General features: G+C 48.8%; 2 protein-coding genes across 3 annotated transcripts in view; both read right to left on the bottom strand.

The window, feature by feature from the left end:
• Positions 1-15: 15 nt before the first annotated feature.
• Positions 16-4,490, bottom strand: pdia4 (protein disulfide isomerase family A, member 4). Of its 2 annotated transcripts, none has more exons than XM_019875541.1 (10): positions 4,191-4,490; positions 3,817-3,985; positions 3,309-3,514; positions 2,651-2,789; positions 2,073-2,278; positions 1,825-1,983; positions 1,537-1,688; positions 1,053-1,209; positions 741-974; positions 16-663 (listed from the first exon to the last, which is right to left on the bottom strand). In XM_019875541.1, the coding sequence occupies exons 1-10, from the start codon at positions 4,264-4,266 to the stop codon at positions 248-250; spliced, it is 1,914 nt and encodes a 637-aa protein (XP_019731100.1). In that variant the 5' UTR covers positions 4,267-4,490; the 3' UTR covers positions 16-247. The 2 variants fall into 2 exon arrangements, with proteins under 2 accessions (XP_019731100.1, XP_019731099.1); XM_019875540.1 differs by having other exon boundaries at positions 3,817-3,988; positions 4,191-4,489.
• A 702-nt stretch (positions 4,491-5,192) lies between these two features.
• pkd1l1 (polycystin 1 like 1, transient receptor potential channel interacting) overlaps positions 5,193-13,535 on the bottom strand; it is a 22,349-nt gene continuing 14,006 nt past the window's right edge. Inside the window, 22 exon segments of the mRNA XM_019875535.1 lie at positions 5,193-5,521; positions 6,822-6,934; positions 7,019-7,153; positions 7,218-7,367; positions 7,465-7,611; positions 8,066-8,179; positions 8,266-8,406; positions 8,644-8,748; positions 8,822-9,044; positions 9,620-9,730; positions 9,879-9,985; positions 10,079-10,216; positions 10,288-10,425; positions 10,559-10,643; positions 11,005-11,320; positions 11,395-11,569; positions 11,736-11,909; positions 11,988-12,116; positions 12,188-12,287; positions 12,386-12,492; positions 12,570-12,777; positions 12,983-13,053. Coding sequence (XP_019731094.1) covers positions 5,281-5,521; positions 6,822-6,934; positions 7,019-7,153; positions 7,218-7,367; positions 7,465-7,611; positions 8,066-8,179; positions 8,266-8,406; positions 8,644-8,748; positions 8,822-9,044; positions 9,620-9,730; positions 9,879-9,985; positions 10,079-10,216; positions 10,288-10,425; positions 10,559-10,643; positions 11,005-11,320; positions 11,395-11,569; positions 11,736-11,909; positions 11,988-12,116; positions 12,188-12,287; positions 12,386-12,492; positions 12,570-12,777; positions 12,983-13,053 — 3,228 coding nt within the window. The 3' untranslated portion in view covers positions 5,193-5,280.

The raw sequence follows: 13,535 nt of genomic DNA, 5'->3' as shown, positions 1-13,535 counted from the left end.
GTCGTCACAATGGAGCCTCGGCTCACGTCGCCGGCGTTTTGTTTTATTTGAAAACCCTCAGAAGCTCACATGCTTTTTAAGAAGCAGAAACAAATGAACAAACGAAAATGTTGGATGAACTCCGTAATCCTCACAGCAACTCAGTAACACTTTGACACTGGCGCTTGGTTCCCTTCACCTCCCCGCGTGTCCGTGGGCCACTGTTGGGGTTGTCCCCGGCCCCGTTCGGAGTCCGTACGTGATCTCCTCAAAGCTCGTCTCGTGCGTGTGACAACTTTGTGGCGTGCTCTTCCAAAAACTTACTCAAGGCGTCCACTGTTCTGTCACCGCTTTCAAATTTGACAGGCTTGTGTTTCCCGTCGCTCGGGGCAAAGTATATTGTGGGGAAGCCTTCGACTTTGTACTCGTCGTTTGGAACGTCGTTAGCGGTGGCGTCCATCTTGGCGATCACCAAATTCTTCTCGGCTTTGTACTTCTTGCCCAGAGCCAAGAACTCTGGCTCCAGTTTTTTACAGTGTCCACACCAAGGCGCGTAAAACTCGATGAGGACGTCCTTCTGGGTGTCCATGACGATCTCGTCGAAGGTCTTTCCCACCACGACCTTCACCGCTCCTTTGTTGTTTTTCGGCACGGGCTGCGACTTGATGATGGGCTGCAGCTTGCCTGTTGACATGCATGCACATCATGATCTCTACCGCGTGAGATTGGAACACTGTTATGTTAAAAAAAACAAAGCTCACCCTTTTTGAAAGCCATAATAAATTCCCTCAGCACGTCAGAGTCAAACTCGTCGGGCTCCATGGCGAACTTTTTACCGCCGTCGGCCAGAATGCCGACGTTGACTTCCTCGCCGCTCTCGCTGAGGCCCAGGCTCTTCAGCTCCTCCGCGTAGTCTTCCTCATCGCCGATGGCAAACGTGTACTCGGGGAAGTCCCGGGCCACTTCCAGCACCTTGGATCTCCAGAACTGTGTGGCTAAACAGGCGCAAGACACGTTTGCTATGTCGTCTAAGATCGACTGCGAGCGGCGCAGGCTTAGGTAACAAAACGCACCTTTCCTGTAGTCAAAGCTAAAGTCAACTCCGTAGTACACGACAACGAGCGGCCTTTTAGCGTAGCGCTTGGCATCGTTGCTCGGCTTTCTGTGGCCCACCAAAGGGATCGTATGCTTCTTGAAGAACTCTTGCAAATCTGACACCGATGTGGAGTCCTGGCAGATACAAAAAAAAAAAAAAAGAGACAATTTTAGCTTATCAGAGGTAAAAAAAAAAAAAAAAGACAATTTTAGCTTAGCTTATCAGAAGCATTAAAATGTCAGATCGAGTTTTTATGATACAGTCCAGTTCTAAATCCACTGCAGACAACTCCAACAATAAACCTTGTTAAATCACTAAGCCTGACAGTGTCGATCAAAAGTGGAGCCTAATCTTTGCAAAGGCGGCTTTTTTGGTCCAGCGTGAGCTTGTGCAGATGTAAATAATTCCCTAGCCGGTGACGACCTCCATTATTCCGATGGAGGGGCGGGGAGAGTCGGTACCTTGACTGGGAGAGCGTGGGAGGCTGGCTCATATTTGGAGCGGAACTTTTCTGGCTGAGTGATGACCACCTGACCGGGCGACGCTTTGAGCAGCTTGGCCACCTCGGCGCTGAAGGTGTGACGGAAGGTGAAGTCTTCCCTGAGTGAGTTGCCTGCCACGCAGACACAAGCGTGTCACAAATAGGTGCGGTCAAAAGACATTCCCTCCAGGTAATCGACACGTCTACTGTGGGTTATGATTGGAAAGTACTCATTGGTATGAATGGATTTGCAAGGTGTCCTCCTTACAAGCCTCGATGTAGGTCTCGTACGCCGCATCCTGCTCACTGGAGAAGATGCCAACAATGACCGCATCGTCGCCATCTTTCAGAAGCTCCTGCACTTGTTTGGCGGCCTGCACCTGCTTGGAGGGAGGCCCCGCCTGCTCGCCCATGTAGTCCACGATGCCTGCGGGCAAGGAGGCGAAGCAGCAGCAACTCAGCGCGAGTCGACATCGTCGGCGCGACGGGCCGGCGTGCGGCGTGGACGCCGCCTACCGTGCTGCTCTCTGGGCCCGTTGTACTCGAACACTTTGCCCTTCCTGAAGATCTTGAGGGTGGGGTAGCCGCTGACGTCGAAGCGGGAGGCAACCTCGTTCTCCACCGTGGCGTCCACTTTGGCCAGGGGGATGGGCGGCGAGCGCCGGCTTAACTCCTTGGCCGCCTTCTCGTACTCGGGAGCCAAACGCTTACAGTGTCCACACCTGCGAGCGGAGCACAAACACGGTGGATGGGAATACTTCGGTCTGGCATTTGGAATGAACCGGATCTTCGCGAGCTAAGAGACCCCTGGTGTCGTGGTTACAGTAACGAGTGCACCTACGTTCCTGTCAGAGTAATTCAATTTGCATTGCTCATTTCGTACCAAGAAGCTCGAATGCTCCGAGGCATTCCTGGGCCGAGAGATATGATTGTATTTTTACTCTGGAATCAAAAACAAGCCAAAGAAATGCTGAGATTTTAATTCAATGGCCAGCTGAGCTGAAGTACGCCGATTGTATTTGTATATTGCAAACTGAACCACATTTGAGGAGGTTCATCTTGGGATGTATAACTGACGGGCGGCTGGAACTGACCACGGAGCGTAGAACTCCACCAGGATGATGTCGGCGTTGTTGACCGTCTCATCAAAGTTGTCCTTGGTCAGCACCAGTGTGGCCTCAGGTGGAGGCTTCCAGTCAGGGTGCGCGATCTCTTGGACACGAGCCACGATAGCTGCCGGAAGAAACAAAAAGAGCCAGACTGAAGCCTCCGTTGACAGGTACGAGGGCGCCGGGACACTGAAATTATAAACTCACGATAACGGCGCGCATGACAATCAGTCACGTTTGCTACAAATTGAGTTTGAAAGTAAACAAGAAGCTCAACTTTTCTAGCAGCCGATAAAACAAATGTCAAGTCAGTCAATCATAAATCAGATTACGACAACAAAGCAAACAAATCAATGGCTCGATCGCTCCAATTTGTCAAGAGTCACAAAACAATGACATGTAAAACATAGTTGTGGACTGCACTTCTTCAAACTTGTCGTTTCCCTAAATTGCAGCCACCCTATGACATTGAGATGTTCTCCCCGAATTGATATGTCGTTCAACTCTACTCTCAATCAAAGAATATCCCTAAATTGCAGCCACCCTATGACATTGAGATGTCTCCCCTAATTGATATGTCGTTCAACTCTACTCTCAAAGAATGTCAACGCCCCAAAAACGTTGGAAACTACACATGACTTACCCTTCTGCGTCCTGTCTCCATCATAGTCCACAGGTTGGCCTCTCTTCAAGATCTTGATGGTGGGGTAGCCCGACACCTCGAACCTGCTCCCCAGGTCCTTGGCCTCGGTGGCATCCACTTTCGCTACCGGGATGGGGGGATCATTCTCCTTTAGGGTCTGCGCGATCATCTCATACTCTGGTGCAAACTGTTTACAGTGGCCGCACCTGCACAAAAAAAGAGCACCGCCTCAGCAAACAGGCACGGTAGCAAGTGCTCATCTCATACTCTGGTGCAAACTGTTTACAGTGGCTGCACCTGCACAAAAAAAGACAGCACCGCCTCAGCAAACAGGCACGGTAGCAAATGAGGAACACTTTTGTAAATATGATTTTAATCTCCTGTATCAATAGTTTTAGCTGCAAATACACCATTATAATCCCATAAAGATACATGCTACATTATCCTTGATTGTAGTATTGCATGCGTATTCTCATTTTCCCCCCATAAAATGTTGCTTCTAAGGTACCATGGCGCATAGAACTCAATGAGCACGGTGTCTTTGCCCTCCATGAAAGTGTCAAAGTTTCCATCGGTAAGAACCAGCACTCCGTTCTCCTCTTTGACTTCAGTGTCGTCCTCCTCGTCACCTCCCTCCTCTTCGTCGCTGTCGTTCTCGTTCTCCCCATCCTCGTATTCTTCTGGAGCAAGCAGGCGAAAGATGGCAGAATGAACTAACACCTTTCTGTAGCTTGGGCGCCACGAAAACAAACCATTCTGCAAAATGACGTTCAAACTTCGACTACGTTTAAGATGGTCGTCTTCCCCACGCAAATGATAAAGCATCCTTAAGTTTTGCTGCTTAACTATTGACGATATTGAGAATTGCGTTGAAAAACTCACCATCTTCACATCGGCATACAATCGTCAAGTGGGCAACGGCGAGGAGCACAATGAGCAGCAACGCAGTCTTGCTCATTGTCGGAAGACGGTTAGGCCTCGTTGGTAATAACCACTGATTTGACAATTTGGTTCTGTATTTGTTTGAATGTCAACCAATTCAAAGAGTCTGGTTCAATCTTAATTTATCACCGCAGGTGGGCCTTTTGGCTTTGTGGTTTCTTACAAGCTAATAAACGCTTCGCTAATCGCGACGTTCACGCCTTCTCCGGTCTGCAACTTGTCTGACTTGCCAAGTTCTGATTGGTCGTCGCAGCCGCCTTTTGTCCAATGGCAAGCCGCCACTCCACGAGCCAACAGAAAACGTAGACGCGCCGGATTGGTCAATTTTGTTGAATCGTTTCCTCTATGATACTCGAAACGCGCTTTCGCTGCTTTGTTTATCTGCGGGCGATAGTCAAAGAAATGGCGCGTCAGAAACGTTTGTCGTGTTCAGAGGAGCAAAACGTATTTGTCATTGCATAATGAATATTCACACTCACTGTAAAATCGCCTTGGGATCCTCGTGTTTGCAAATGTTTATGCACCGACTGAAACGATAGCACCTGACTGCAGAACTACTACTGCTGTCTAAACAATTCTGAGTCAAATGATCGACGAACGAAGTGACTTAAAGGGACTTATGGCTTGATGGAGGTTGTTATCTCACTACTCCAGAGAACTATAGAATATATCAATACATCGCCCAGCCCCAACATTAAGTATGCCAGCATAATTTGATGTGATCACAGACACAAGCTGTATTCTTTTTAGTACGCGAATGCATTTCAAGTTTCAGGCTTCAAATCTCAGTGTGGGGTGTTGGGGTATTTTCCCCGTGCTTGCGTTAGTTTTCTCCAGGTATTCCAGTCTGCAAGTCTGAGATGAGTCTGATATTTTGGCCTCAACTGTAGTTAAATAACCAACAAATTAGGGTCGATGTGATACAGTTTGTGTTGGATGTCTAGCTGTTAAAAATATTCTTTATTCATTCCGAAATGCAAATATATTCCAGTACACAGCCACCAATGAAGATGTGCAGGTTTAAAAACGCTCACAAAGGCTCATTGTGGATCAGGACTTCGACCAACACCTCTGTATGAGGTGCCTGAGTGGTTGTGCGACACGTAATATTTTTACGAGTCAAACAGCTGTCACTTCTCCTGGTCACATGGCTAGTTTGTCTTTCCAGAGCATCATTTAGGACTGAAAGACACTCCGCTCGTCCACTTTGCAGTTCCTCCACCATAGATTTGGATTCTCCACCACTGGCACTTGGTCGTGGCAATGCCGCTCTGTCACAGATGACCAAAAAAAAAAAAAAAAAAACTTTCAGTATAACACGTTTTGCCAAACAGAGACGCACCTCACATGACGGAGTCCAATGTTTTTCTGTTATTATACCTCCAACCACTAAGGGGCAGTGTTTTGTTTCTTTCGTGACCTGTGCGGAATAGGGTTCGGGTGGCCCGAAAGTTTGGAAATGGGGTTTCCTCGGGTGGACACCGCTGTCACTGATTTGGGCAAACAAACATTTTCCACGAGCGTGTGTTGTGCTGAACCGGCAGCGTTGTTGTTGTTGTAGATTTGGTTTGTGGATAAATAACAAGTTGTGACTTTTCAAGTAATTAAATGTCAGTCATGATTCCATTTCGGAGGTCTATTCTGTTGTTTTCTTTTTTTTTTTTAAACAATGAGTATAAGAAGTCAAAATTAAGCAATCAGTATTGGACAAAAGTGGCAGTGGACAAGTTCCTGCATGAATGATCTTTTTTTTTTTTTTTTTTTTTTTTTTTTTTTTTTAACAATGACTATAAGAAGTCAAAATTAAGCAATCAGTATTGGACAAAAGTGTCAGTGGACAAGTTCCTGCATGAATGATTCCAGCATTACAGTTCCTACAAAATGCAACTAGGTGACAGCATGACTCTGCAGACACCTTCCTGTTCCCTCTCCAACACTTGTCCGCAGACATCTTAGGGTAAGTGCTTTTTTGCTTCAAAGGGTAAGTACTTGTATTTGATTGTTTTATTTTGGATTTGCTAAACAGTGGGTCTTTGGTGTACGACATGTAGGAATACGTCATCATGTGGCACGGGTGGGCATGTAAAGTTGCCGCTGCACTTAATGTTTTTAATTTGATTGTTGTATATTTTTCATATGAATATTCATTGCACTTATGATTTAATAACTGTCCTAGCCTAGGTTATTGATCAGTAGCAGGCCATGCATTGGGGACCTGGACTTTCAGGCTTCACATAACCGCTGTACCGGCACAATTATAGAATACATTCAATACCACACAGAAACGTTCTATATTGGCACACAAATGTGTCATGCACAAGAGTGCATCTTCTGGAGGCATATCAATATTCATCGAATATCAAACACAAAATATTTGTGAAAGCGCAACATAGCTAAAGATGTCTTGTATTGTCTTCATGGTCAGAGATGATTATTTTCCTGGATTCATGTGTGCACATTGCTACAGATTGACTTTTGGAATTTAGCCTGGTCTGACCAACCAGAGGGCATAAAAATGTTAGAATGGGCCGCTTCGTGAGAGCCATTTGAAATATGATTGCTTCAAGAAACCGTGTTGATGTCGGCCAGAACTCCTTATTCTGAAGGCCTTCAGCAGATTCGAGTGACGTGGCATTCACCGGTGGTTCTGGTTCTGGTTCTGTTGAGCGTGTTCTCTCACTGTTCTGGAATACAGACAAAGAGTTAAGGCTGGCTATGCAGCAACATTCAGCTTATGTCCTTTTTTTTTTTTGTTTTGTTTTTAAGACCTGAGAGGTGGGTGAGGGTACAGGGCTGTCGTCGATGTGGACATGATGAGCAACAGGGGGCAGTGTGGCGTGCAGCCTGTTTAGCTTGAATAGTAGCTCATCCACTACGGTTTCAAACTCCTCCAGGTAGTAAGTCTGGAAACACAAGGGGGTCGTGTGATTTGGGGTCCTCTCAAAGATCAAGCAACGTTTTCCTCACCTTGCTCTCCACAGCAGGCCTCGCCTGCTCTTCGTGTCCAGTGAGCTCACGAACCCTCCGTCTGATGTAGCCGCCTAATTCTCTCACAGTGCACACATCTTTCCTGCTTTGACGCGGCTTCCTCCCTGATGAGAACACGAAGGCCATCATCTAAAGAGACAAAAAAATCGAAGCGAAGCAGCGCATGCTGTAACACACTTCACAGCAGAAATTTAAACCGGTATTGTTGATTGTGAGGCACTTGTACCGAAGCGGCGAAGGACAGGCAGAGGCCTCGGAAGCTTAGGAACGAGTGTCCAGATCGGAGGAGACCGCCGATAGCTTTGTGGTCACAGCTGTTACAAAGCAGTGTGTGAAAGGAGTGTCCAACCAGCAGCGGGATGAAACCTGACATCTGGGATAGAAGAATAGAAAAGAAAAGGCCTTTATTAGTTTTGCAAGGGGCAAAAAAACGCGACAGGAGTTGTTATTCATATGAATGTTAAACCGGTATCATGTAGTTTGCATTTTATTTAGACATAGTTTCATCATTCTTTTTCTTGGCTAATTAGCTGAGAGATATCACGTTGTTCTTGCCTTGTGGAGTCTATTCTGATTGCATTGATCGCTTCTCATTGAAAATGTTTACAATCTCCCCTCGGGAGGTTGGCATTTGAGACGTGTGGGTTTGCTTGTGTTTGACTTCCTGTCGTCAGTAATTCATGTCAGCTTTGGATGTCAATCTTCTACGTGCCCACCGATGGTGATATGGTTAATTGATTTGATATTGTTACATTTGTACGTCTAAATTCGCAAAAAATCTCTCAAAAAGGATCTGGAGTCTTTCATCCAATCAACGGGCGGCATACAAGGTTTGGGATCAAGCGGGTCACGGGCGTCGTCGACCTCCTGGTCAGCGTCAGCATGGTCGCACATTTTGCAGTGAGGAGGAGGAGCAGAACGCCACGCAGGGAGCGAATATGCTGCAAAATATCAGCGAGCGTCAGCGATGTCATTCGCACAGAAAACAAAACGGCCGCCTTTCTCTCGTCTTCTGTCTTTCTCTCACTTGTTCCCGTGCGGCCAGGAGGCTGACATCCACGTGTTCTTTGCCGTCGGTCCTCCGCAACAGCTCCGCAACTTCCATGGACTCCACAGAGCGGTAGATGTCGTGATAAGAGTACAGGAAGATCACCATTTGGAGAATTACCTACCGATTCACATATGTTGGATTTACATAAATATCATGAGGTCAATCTGACTGTCAACTCGTCAGGCATGCTTTGACATCAGAGGCAGCAAAGCTTGATGTTTCAGTTATGCAGTGGCCCTTTTCCGTTTCGGTCCTTCTTAATTCGGTCCTGATGTCAGTTGGGATAAGCTTCCGTGTGCCCGCGACCCCGGCGAGGATAAGTGGATTTCGAAAATGCACGGATGCAACACTTACATGCAGCCAGTTGCAGGGTGCTGCGCAGTATCCTAACAAGCCTTTGTGCCACGCAGTGCCTACTTGGACGCTGAGATGCAGCAGGGACAAGCAGAGGAACAGCAGCTAGATAGCAAACAAAAGCGGGAAACTCGCTCATCCGGTGTCCTGGCGAGGTTGTTGTCATGTTACTCGTTACCTGGCAGACGGTGACGACGTAGTCCCAAACAGTAGGCGTGTGGTAAACCTTCACTGAGTGGACAGCGGCTGACGTCAACATGGCGCCGGCGGGGCTCCGCTCAGCCAGCAGCGTCACGGTGGTGAACAAGGCGGGGGCGGGGCTATACATGGCCAATTGCACCTTCACTGCCACACAGCTGCCGTCACCTTGCAGGGCCTCAAGTGTCGCCATGGCCTCGGACCTAATGTGGGCGCGGGGAAGATTTTCACTGGCGTCATCAATCATGTTCTCGCTCTAACATTGCGTGCTGGATCCTTACTTTGTGCGGCCCAGCCTAAGCGCAGAGTTCCGTCCGAGGTCGCAGCCAAGGTGAGCACACCGTGTAGCAATGACACGTGACGGTAAGCAGGTGGATGATCTTTTCTGAAAAAAAGAGCTGCGTCATTCATACGAGCGGCTGCCCAATCGAGGTCTTTGATCGTTGGAAGATAGACTATTGAGCCACATTGAGGTCACGTGACGAAATGTGAATCTGAGTCGAGATCACAAGTGCTCGCGATTTCTACGGCGCAACCAATCCAAAGAAGTTGAGTTTGCTGTGCTGTCAAATAGACCTTTGTTGCAGCAGAGGGATTCTTATACAGGAAATTAAGCAGACTGCTCTGCATCCACTTGCGCCAGTCTTCGTATTTCCGTATGGACGTGAAGGCGGGCCCCTGTCTCCCTCTGCCAAAAAAGACAAATGTCAACTCCTTTCCATTTCTCTCGCATCTTTGCTGGACAACATTGTCTCTGGATTCGTTTTGTGTCATTTACCCAGTAATTTGTTGTCTGATGGCGTTATTGAGGCGGGAGTGGTCACTGAATGAGCTGCCGTTGGCAATGCACAACATCAGGAGGAGCATGGCTACAAGGACACACAAATCCCTGAAGGACAAAGAGAAGAGATGGACATGAAAGTATGCCAGATAGAAAAGAGCCCACAGAGTTGAAAAGCTCCGTCAACAACCTTGAAGCATCCAGCAGATGGAGGTCCAGGCTGGTCCACCTCCATTTAGTAAATGAAGACACTCACCTGAGGGTTTCGCCAATGAAAGCCTCGCGGCTTCTGCGTGCTCGAGTCAACCTCAGCTCCGCAACAGTAGGCGGGCGCACAAGACGGAGAAATCTCGCTCGCCGGCGCTGTCCAAAAAGCACAAAGTCAGAAATGACGTGGCTGCAACGGGAGACGCGAGATGCCGGATTTACGATGAAACCGAATGTTGCCGTCTTCACCTTTTTGAGATCTGAGAAGCTGTCCGACCGAAGAGCACAAGTGAGCTGCTGTCCCGCTTTCAACGTGATTCTGGAGGGACTCTGGAAGTCTGTTCTATTTCTGTACCAAATGGATAGCGTCACACCAACAGCAAGGATCTGCGGCAGCAAAGAGGCGTTATTCGGAAATGCAATCAGATATGTATTTTGAGGGGGAAATTAGGTTCTACCCCAATTGGCTGGATCAGGAAGAAGCACGACGCCAAGGAGAGGAAGGTCGAATGGAGCCACAGTTGCAGCTTACTACTGCTGAACCTGACGACAACAACAATAAACAGAACACTCACTGGAGTGAGGTGCGAATGATAAAAGATGTCTCAATGATGTCACAGGAGCGCCAAGTCAAGGTGAAGTGAGGGTGATGTGATGGATTGATCGTGCAAGTTCAGGAGTTAACTCCCATCGTCAGATATGTATTTTGAGGGGGAAATTAGGTTCTACCCCAATTGGCTGGATCAGGAAGAAGCACGACGCCAAGGAGAGGAAGGTCGAATGGAGCCACAGTTGCAGCTTACTACTGCTGAACCTGACGACAACAACAATAAACAGAACACTCACTGGAGTGAGGTGCGAATGATAAAAGATGTCTCAATGATGTCACAGGAGCGCCAAGTCAAGATGAAGTGAGGGTGATGTGATGGATTGATTGTGAAAGTTCAGGAGTTAACTCCCAGGAAGCGGTCGTTCCGCCAATGTGAAGTTGGAATCGATCAAAATTGTCCTTTCCAATTTGAAGGCTGGAGTGCGCCGAACCACTCCAATACAAAATCCAACTTTGCAGAATCTCTGTTCAAGCTCTTTGGAAGGACCGATAGCTCCAAAAACTCATGTTGTTGAAGGAAGGTGACCCAAGTTATAGAAGGATACCATCAGAATCAATTGCATACCTGAGCCCCAACAATGCTGTGATCAGTAGAGCGGCAAAAGACAGAAGCAGGCACAATGTCCAGGCCAGATAGTGACACCGCAGCCGAGCCGTTCTCTTTGTCCTCCGTCTGAGCTCATCAAACAGACCGAGACATCGTCTGCGTTCCGAGCAGGCTGCCAGCTGAAAGCCGCCTCCCTCGCTTCCAGCCCGAGAAGGGGCTCCTTCTTGAAGGCGCATCCGCTTCTGAATGACTTCTGTCTGGATTTCGCTGTCCTCGTTGTTCACGTCCCTTGCGACCGGCTGATAATTCTTCCGAACGGAGTCGGTGCTGCCCACTGCAGAGACATCATCGGAGATCAGCGCACACCACCTGGAATGCAACGCGCTTGACCATCGTGACCAACGTTACCCTCACGAGGGTCCCGTGCAGTCCGGGTTCTCTCCTCTCCCATCGTCAACTTCACTTCACGCAGTCGAAACAGGAACGTTATCAGCGTCGCCATGGGCAACGCCACCGCCACACTTGATACCGCGGCGGTCAGCGACACAGCGGATAGCGCAGTCGTGCCCGCCTCGAAATGGAGCTGTAGAAACGAAGCTTGGCATCATATATCTGACAACACTCACGCATGGACTTTGTTTGTTTGTTAATGATTTGTTTCGACCCACCGCTTCTTCCGTTTGCGAATATCTGACAACACTCACGCATGGACTTTGTTTGTTGGTTAATGATTTGTTTCGACCCACCACCGCTTCTTCCGTTTGCGCTATGATCAGTGCGTTGACACACGCGTAGCCCGCAAATAGCAGCAGGCATACGGCCAGTCTTTGCGTGCGTGTGAATGAGTGAGGCCGAGGGCAGCTGTACACAGACATCCACATGTGGAAATCTGCCAGGTAGTCACACAGCATGAGACGCATCATCTGCGGATGCAAGTGCAGACGTCATGAGGAAGACGAAGCGATTCCTCGGTTTGAACAGGGGCCGATCCAAGCCCGTACCCGAGCTACTCCTATTCCACGAGTGCAAACGCGCAGCATTCTCTCCACGCGGCCGTCGCCTCTGCTCGCGGACAACCAACACTGGCCCGCAAAGAGCCGCGTTGGCGACTCCATGTTGGCCTGCCCCAGCTGCGGTCACACGAGATCGCCAAATGTTGCCGAGCATAGCATCAACGACACGACAGGAAGAAAAGCCTGACCTCAGAGACTTCCACAAGTTTCACGAATAAATGTGGCGAAGGTCCGGAGTTGTCATGCCAGATGCGGACCCCCCACACGGGACCCAGGCTCTCGGCTGCACTGTGACGTCATTGGAAGTGTTAAATTCATCTCATGGAATAGCGACTCCAAATGTTTGTCTTGTCTGAAAGGGCTACTTGAATATGCTTGGATGTCACCTGAGCACAAAGGTGTCTCGTGAGTTCCTCCTGAAAAGCGTGCATCCTGGGACGGATAGTTCTCTTGTCTGTGAGGTGCCGTCGCCGCCGTACAGTGCTACGTAAACCTGCCAAACGGGTGATTGGAACATTGAACGTCTACTCTCATAGAATCGGATAGAGACTTGTTGAAAGACGGCCTTACCTTTGCACTCAGTTTGTACGCAGAGCGGAGGCCGGTGTGGACGGTCACAGCATAGAGATGCGGTTCCCGTGGACAGTTGTCGTGAAGGTAGTGGACTCGGCGACTCTGCTCGGACACGATGTCTGCTCTCCTGCATCCCATCAACGCCGGCGCGTACAGACACACGCACAGGAACAGGACAACTGGAACAGTCACATCGGAGGCCTCGCTGAAAGATGACAAATGAGACGCGAAATGGATATTTTGAATGCTCCAAACACACGGACTGACGTTTATATCATTTGACATACCGTGACGTGAAACGTATTCACAAGGAAGGACGAATCGGCCGAATCGGCGCTGACGTTGCGCAATTTCATTTTACGTACCCAATTTCATTTTACGTACCCGATACCGTCAATTTACAAGGTCACCTGAGGAAGATGTCCAGGTCGGCTGCTTCATAGACGCTCCCGATCTGCTTCTGCACCACAGTCAGCGCGACCTAAACAGGTGACAACGCCACCAGACACCAAATGGCGAGCGAGGCTGGCTCGAAACACGTTTGGGTGTGTCAACGCCAATACCTGCAGTTGACAGCACGAGTGCTGTCTGCCTGGTGCGTGCTGCAGCCCAGCGGCGTCCACGCCCCTTTTAAGTGGTCCAAGGACAAACATTGGCTGGCGACCACCGCCAGAGTGTAATTGATCCGGCTGCTCTGGTGCTTGCGTCTGATTGTTTTACCAAAGTCGCCATTGAATAACGCCAGGTAGCCGACCCCTGGAGCTAGAGGTGAATTCCGAATCAGTTGAATCCGCAGTCACTGGACAGCGACAACATTGACGGCTGGAAGAAAAACCCACTCTTGAGATAGGATGGTGGCAGGGTGATCCGAGTGGAATTGGTCTCCCAATGGTGAATCTTATGCAAGTGGTGCATGCCGGGAGACGGCTTGGCAAACATCCTGCCGTAAACGGAGGCTCCCGA

This window comes from Hippocampus comes, unplaced genomic scaffold, assembly GCF_001891065.2.
Source record: "Hippocampus comes isolate QL1 unplaced genomic scaffold, H_comes_QL1_v1.1 scaffold226, whole genome shotgun sequence".
NCBI lineage: Eukaryota > Metazoa > Chordata > Actinopteri > Syngnathiformes > Syngnathidae > Hippocampus > Hippocampus comes.
The sequence above is the reverse complement of the archived record's forward strand: the minus strand, read 5'-3'. Positions and strand labels throughout refer to the sequence as shown.